The sequence below is a fragment of the Poromitra crassiceps genome (assembly GCF_964638095.1).
Source record: "Poromitra crassiceps genome assembly, contig: HAP1_SCAFFOLD_1925, whole genome shotgun sequence".
Lineage (NCBI taxonomy): Eukaryota > Metazoa > Chordata > Actinopteri > Beryciformes > Melamphaidae > Poromitra > Poromitra crassiceps.
Window position 1 is genome coordinate 11,532 of NW_028150491.1, and position 7,913 is coordinate 19,444.

General features: G+C 45.0%; 1 protein-coding gene across 1 annotated transcript; it reads right to left on the bottom strand.

Moving 5' to 3' along the window:
- Positions 1–1,204: 1,204 nt before the first annotated feature.
- On the bottom strand, positions 1,205–7,084 carry LOC310772082 (cyclin-F-like; the record flags this gene model as incomplete). Its single annotated transcript, XM_083664548.1, has 8 exons — positions 1,205–1,647; positions 2,671–2,849; positions 3,167–3,300; positions 3,453–3,552; positions 4,633–4,720; positions 5,392–5,572; positions 6,293–6,416; positions 6,920–7,084. Coding segments are annotated over 8 exons (1,414 nt in total), but the record flags the coding sequence as incomplete, so codon positions are not given.
- Between the last annotated feature and the right edge of the window lie 829 nt (positions 7,085–7,913).

Sequence of the window (7,913 nt, forward strand, 5' to 3'; positions counted from 1 at the left end):
GATGCAGGTAGACGCCCCTGACAACACAAATGACAAACACGACAGTACCTTTGGCATACACACACACATATGACATGGCAAAGCGGAAGAGTACGAGCTCATACAATCTTCTCAAAGGCGTCACAGACATTTATATCAAGCAAGACGACCGAGTGGTCATCTCTTAACGACATAGGACAATATTCACCATGACAAGACGGCTCGATTCTTGTATAGACAGTGCATATTAGAAACTAGAACACAATACAATCACAACATGGCAGCTATGTTGAAAGGTTTTCACGGTAGGATTTTCACAATGAATGCTTCTTCTTCTTTTTTTACTAAACAAGTCCATGAGGTTTCATTTTGAGATTGCATCTGATGAGAACTGAGAAGTTTTTGTTAAAGGCTGTCAGACCAAAAGAAAGGAGGCCACCTGATTGTACCAGTGCCCTGAGGAAAGTCAAGTCATGTTCCAGTGGTTTCAGAGCTGAGTCAGTCAATGGCTGTACTCCCTAGGCCAGGGGCAGCCAACACGGTGCGCGCAGGCACCTGGGTGCCCACAGGGAGCCAATGGGGTGCCCGCAGACTACATTCTAAAAATAGGCACCAGCCTTCCCCCATAACACTTGCATGAATGTAGAAAATATCTACAGGTGTTCTTTTTTTGAAACACCTACAAAATTATAGGATTTTTAATTTTAAAGTCTTAAACAGCATGGTGCAGGTTAACAAAAAAAATCAGTTTAAATTTTGGGCTCATGATTAGCATCAAAATACCCCCCCAAAAAAATCACAGGCCCCCAGGGTAGAAATATGCAGGAAAAGGTGGCATTTTAAATGGGCCTGTGACATCACAAGAAGAGTGGGATTACGTTTTGCTGGGGCTGACAAACGGGTAGCCTTCCACATGACTCTACCCTTCAGGTAGCTCCGTCTCAAAAAGGTCGGTGACCCCTGCTCTAGGTTTTATGAGAGGTATTGATTTGCTGTGCCATGGCTATAAACAAAAATGAAATGTAACATGTAAAAGAAGATTATTGGTTCCATTTTTATTTTCCTTTCCCTTTTCTATCTCAAACTGCAAAGTCTCCTGATCGTCTGGTAACTGAGGGACCGGTGCAGAATGACAGAACTAAAAGAAAAGTGCTGGAGAAGAATAGTTGAGTGGGTGGTGCTGAGAATCGCCATATGCGTGTCAGTCAATTCAAACAACCACTGCTTATAGGCATAGAAACGCCACATTGTGCTGAGAATCCTCCAATTCATCTTCCTCCTCTTCTCTCTCCATCTCTCCTCCGCTATGGGCTGCTGTGTTCTTCCTCTTCACCTGCTTGCTGGAGGAGCCCCTCGGCCTCTGCATGGGCACCAAAAGGCGGAAGCCGGGCTGGGCGTTGGCAGACGCCGTGCCAAAGGCGGGGCGAATGGCCTTGAACGTGCAGGGCATGAGGGAGGAGGAGGAGGAGCACGAGGATGAGGGGCTGGCACTTTGGACAGAGGAGTACCCTGAGGTGTGATGGTCGACGGGGAAGAAGGGATCTCGGCCGTGGCCGCTCTTGTCCTCCGCACGTTCCAAGCTGTCTTCATCACTGGACAGGGCTCGGCAGTGCTCTAGCATATTGTCTGCATCGTTCAGCGGCTGCAGTTCCACGTCCATGAAGGAGGCTATTGACAGAGAAGACGTATCGGGATTAACCACACAGAATAATTTCAATTTCATAACACAAACTAAAGAGCCTTGATCAGACAGGACATGCTTTTAGCGGCAGGAAGCACCTTTGTCTAATTGTTTCCAATAAGTTTGCAAGTCTTCGAAGCATATCCTATCTGATCAAGGCCTATACAATTATAGTGATCCATAAAAAAATGCAAGCTTTTGGGAGCTTAGATTAGCAAGAATGCCTTAACGTGAATGTGACCTATTACAGTAGTATATCACGCTGGACATTGCAACTGCCGACTCATGTCTAGCCCCATCATATCCTAATGGAAGACTGACTCATGCATTATTCTCCTCTACATAACCAGCAGTTACTTCATGCCCTTTATAAATGTCCCTGCCAGTAACTACATTTCATGCGTCTAGCCCATAGACTGTCAAAGGATGGACGTAGGTAACGTGACATGCTATTAGTTTAATGGTCTACTGGACAGGCGAACAGTGGTTCTCAAAGTGGGGTCTGGGGACCCCCGGGGGTCCTTGAAGGGGTTCAAGCGGGTCCCCAGCAAAAAGAGGAATACATTATTTTCAGTATTTTGTTTCATGGGTTTCACTTTCTGTAATAAAATGTCTAAAAGCAAAAAGATGAGGACCCTGGGGCACAATCTTACCAAACGGGGGTCCATGGTCTACTCTAAGTTGTGTCAGTTTAGGGGAACTTGATGTGTAAAGGTTTGAGATTTTGCTCTAAAAGGGTGAGTTATATAAAAATTCACCCCCCGTACAGTTGGCATGAAATGTATTAGCTATAGATCAAAACCATTTTTGTACCATGCTGTAAACATGTTTACAGTTTATTTCTGCTGTAGCCTGGCATTAACATGGGGGTGAATGACTCCCTTTTGGGGCAAGCCTCAAGTGGCCATTCGAGGAACTATAGTTTTTGGTACTTCTGCCTTGGCCTCAATTTTGACAACTGCCCCCCTCAGTCCACCCAGCCCCTTTCTCTCCTCTTCCCCGGCACTCACTCTCTCCGTCTCTCTCCACCTCGCTCTCCTCCTGGTCACCCTCATAGCCGGAACAGGAAGTGTTCAGGCTCCAGTCCAGGATGTCGCCCAGCAGCGTCTCCTCCTGAGTGGACAGCTCAGCCGTGGGCGTGGTCACAAAGCTGCCTCTGTGGTCCTCCTGCATGCTGTCATCTCGTCTCCTTGGGGGACAACAAGCAGTCGGATACAGTGAGTCACTGGACCGTCTCGCAGATGGCACAAACACCTTCTGGACAAGATGGTTCACAGAGCTGTTTGTCACACAGCATAGGGTGATCCAGCAATAGCAGCCGCTAAAGGCGCAGCGTGACACTGGTCATTTTGCTGTCACCCCGTGACTTATGCAAACGTGACTTGGAGCTGATTTTTGTGCCGCATTTTCAAGTCCTGTTACACCGGCATCCCAAATACAAAGATCTGATGTCAAACACTGATGTATGTATTGTAAGGGGAAACTGTGCGTTGGCAGCTGGCTAACCTTTTGTTTTTGCTGGACGGGGAGGAGAGGAAGGTGTGGATGTCTGCTGGTTGGCCAGTGGGGCTGGAAGGCTCCGTCTGAGGCACCACTTCAGGGATCTCCAAGATCTGACACAGCTCTCTGAAATCCATCACCTGGTGCAGGCCATGGGATGACATCAGTGACCAGTTAGATTCAGGAAGCAAACAAGAGAGATACTGAACCACCATGCAATAATGTTTTGTTTTAGAAATGGCAAGTACAGAGAAGACTTTTCCCAGAAACATCATAAAAACCATTCAAGTACCTTTTCTTTGCTGATGTGCTGGTAGTCGTCGTCCTCAAAGCGCTGTTTAACACCAGTGAGAGATACGTGCCTATAGTCTTTGGGGACATCTTGACTGAAACTGAGGGAGAGAGAGAGGAAAAAGAGACCAATGCATCTCTATAATTAACTCGGGGAGACAAATCGTATTACTTGTCTATTTGGGGAGCAGACTTTGTCTATATGATGCTCACCTATCCAAGTGACTCACCCTGCGGCACGTTTCTATGACTCACACACTCCCCCATCCACCACACACACACACACACACACACAGCCCAAATGCTTCCCGCTGTCTCTTATGAATCTGCCACGCTGCTAAAACCCCACAACGGTCTGCTGTGTGCCTGTTGCCAGCCGCAATGGCTATATATTCCGTTGTGATCACCTGGCTGTAGAAGCAATCTGATATCAAATCAATTAAATAATAATTAATTAAATAGGGTTATATGAGCATGGTTCAAACAGCCAGACACGTCACCGACTAATTCTTGTTATCCGAGAGGTAGTCTGGCTGCACGGAAACAGGCAACAGGGATAAGCCCTCCCCTGCTCTACAGCTGCTCTCCCATTGGAGCGACTGTTTCAGTCGCTGCCGGATGTCCGCTCCCCGCTTATTACAAGCTCTGTCATTGGCTCCGACCATGTCAATCAGAGTGTTTATTTGTTTATTTGTTTATTAAAAGGATCCCCATTAGCTGGACGCCTTGGCGTCGAGCTAGTCTTCCTGGGGTCCATGACAGACAAACATAGAACATTATGGCTTCCGCTCCCTCCTCCCTGTCTGTCGCTGTAAACAGTGCCCTGCCGCCTCAGTGAAAACAACAATGCTAACTAGCTAGCAAGCTAACGGCAGAAACCTACATGCTAGCTTGTTGTTACACGCTGAAAATGGCAAGTTGGATTGTTGGAAGCGAGACTATCTGAGAGGTTGCAAAGTTGGTGTTTTTTTTCTATTTTTGTGGCGACTGTGAACGTGCCCGAAAGAAATAGGGAGGTAGTTGCCGTGTGTGTGTGTGTGTGTGTGTGTGTGTGTGTGTGTCTGCCATGGCATGGCACAGATACCAAATCAGAATGCTGACCAGAACTGTCTGTATGTTTTTGACAGTTGTTTGCTTGGGGACCAATCCAGGCAAAAGAGACTGACAAAGTGAAAGCTTACCACTTGACATAGAGCAGCACGGCTAAGGGGGTGAGCTCTTGCTTGGAGAAGCCTGTATAGTCGGCCAATTGGCTGGGCCAGATGGGAGCTGCAGAGAGGGAGATAGGGGGAGAGGAGGAGAGAGTCAAGCGGAGTGAGCATCAGGCGAGGTATGAACTTGACACCTCACGACTAAATTTAAATTGCATGTGTTTGTTTGAACAGAGAATTTGCATAATGTGTCAGTATTAAAAGACTAAAAACACTGCATCTAAGCTTGGAATTACAAGTGTACCTTTAGTGTGTTTATTACCATAGTGATGCAGTGTGCATGTGTGAATGAGTGTTTATTACCATAGTGATGCAGTGTACATGTGAATGATTGTTTATTACCATAGTGATGCAGTGTACATGTGAATGAGTGTTTATTACCATAGTGATGCAGTGTACATGTGAATGAGTGTTTATTACCATAGTGAGGCAGTGTACATGTGAATGAGTGTGTATTACCATAGTGATGCAGTGTACATGTGAATGAGTGTTTATTACCATAGTGATGCAGTGTGCATGTGTGAGAGTGTTTATTACCATGATGCAGTGTGCATGTGAATGAGTGTTTATTACCATAGTGATGCAGTGTGCATGTGAATGAGTGTTTATTACCATAGTGATGCAGTGTGCATGTGAATGAGTGTTTATTACCATAGTGATGCAGTGTACATGTGAATGAGTGTTTATTACCATAGTGATGCAGTGTGCATGTGAATGAGTGTTTATTACCATAGTGATGCAGTGTACGTGTAAGAAGCAGTGCAGCGCAGGACAGTTTGGCAGGTGGAGGTGTGAGCAGGGCTGAGTGGAGCAAGGACAGCTCACAGATGTAGCTGAACAGGTGAGTGGTCCGCCTCTCCAGAGGCAGCAGGGACAGCAGCACCTCCCCGTAGTCCAGCAGTGTGGGGATCTGAGGGGAAGAGCATAATATATATTTTTTACATCATTAAGTACTGCTTATGAACGTGTTTTTTTATACCCAGGAAAGCAGCATGACATTTTAAAGTAATTAACGGTTAAGAAAGTAGAATGTTTCTTTGTTAGCCAATCTAAAAGGGGCTTAAGACCTCTCATCGGTCACAATTACAGTGTTCGGTTGTGCTCTCGACTTTTACACCATTTTGCAACCAGTCTTGGACCAGGTAGAGAAAATGTAGCCTGGGTAAACCCATCCCCCACGTGACCTGCTCTCAGACCTGTTCTCAGTCACTGGGAACTGAGAGAGCAGGTCACGTGGTGGCTGGGTTTACCTAGGCTAGAGAAAATGGACGCTTCAAGCGTTTCAAATATATAGATACCCCCCCCCCCCAATATATATTTTCCTTATTTCATTTATGTTCTTTGTGTGTCTATTTGTTTAGTATACTTACAATTGTTAATGTGTGATGGTGTGATAGGCTAGGGGTACTTGCGGGGATGGGATTTTGTTTAAATGTGCCAAAAGATATTTCAATCCATATTTAGTATAACTACTGAAAAACGGATAAAAAATACTTTGAACACAATTAGTTTTCAAAATGCACGACAGGAAGCTAGCTTATTGCTGTACCATTACAGTCGTCCAAAAACCTTTGGCGGAAGGAAAATAAACAAATGCAGGATTTTGTTTGTTTGTTTGTCTATGACTCACCCTGATCTTTCCGGCCAGCACAGAGACAACCTCTCCCATCATGCGGACCAGGTCCTCATACTTGTAGGTGTTGTCTGTGAGCCAAACGGCCTCACGTATGGTTAGAATGTCTTTACTCATGTAGCTGGAAAGAAAAAAGAACAAAATGATGATGAATTAATTATACACATATACACATATACACACATATACACACACACACACACACACACACACACACACACACACACACACACACACACACACACACACACACACACACACAACACACACACACAATCCAAACAAACCACCCATCCCTCCCCTCTACTCCCAAGTTCTCTCATGAACTGATAAGGAAATGACAACCACCATATTTATTGCTACAATCATATATTTATAGAAGGAATTTAACATTTTGCATATTTGTATGCTGTGAAACAGCCGGTCAATTTCCATGACTGAGATTAAATGGAAGACTTTATTCAGAAAACGCGCCCCAAGTGCTGGACGTGCCTTCCCATGTTTCCCTACAGTTGACCTCGTATCGGGACACGACTGTATTACAACCTTTGCATTACAAAACTAGAAAGCATGATATGAACATGTCAGAGAGCAGCGCGGGTGGGAAGGTGCACACGTTCTCACCGTGTGCAAATCACCATGCAGGCGATGCCCAGGAGCTGGAGGCGAGCCTTGGGGACAGAGCGCATGGCCAGGTAGCGGTCGACACAACCCACTGTCACATGCAGCGTCAAGCTGGAGAAGTCCTTCATGGTGGTCACCTCCACAAGCCAGTCCACCAGGATGTATCTAGAGAGAGAGACGGAGACAGATGGATAGAAAGGTGAAGGGACATCATGAACATCATGTGGCCAGGCCAAGAGAGAGAGAAAGATCACGGCAGAAAAACGGGAGTAAAACAAAGATTAAATTCAAACGAGACACTTTGGCATCTCAGTGCACCAGCTAAACTGGGAGCGCAACTAAATGGCCCAACAGATTGTGAAAAGACCGGACACCACACGTTTAATGACTGCCATTCTCATCATTTCCTCTAGTCATCGAGGATTTACTGGCTACTGCCAGTTTCTGGTCAGATTTATGTCAGAGTTCACACTGCAGACACTTGTCTAGAGATCCCTGTTGACACACTGGTTTGAAAGACAAGAAATTAAAGTCCATAACCTTCATGCACTACAATATCATATGCCAAACCAGCATGGATCGATCAGGGCACATTTGATCTCGACAATGTGTAGTGTCTCCCATGATTCCACAGGTAACTGGTTTGCCTGGCACTCTTGAACTGGCGTTTTGTTAAATCTGGGGCTCTACCTGCCTCAGAATACTGTCAGTTGAATCGGATTTGGCTTTCAATATGAATATTTGAATATTCTTTTCTTTTCAGTTTATTTTTTATAAAACTATCTGGCAAAAAGAAAATCCATTGGCATGAGCTTGTTTGATTTGTTTTTTACTTGAATTTATGTATTAATAGGCTGACACTTGTACCAAAATAGGTTATATATATATATATATATGATGATCTAATAGATCATGATATATATAACCTATTTTGGTTATAAATAGCTTGGTTTCTCCCAATAGATTATTGGGAGAAACCAAGCAATTCTATATG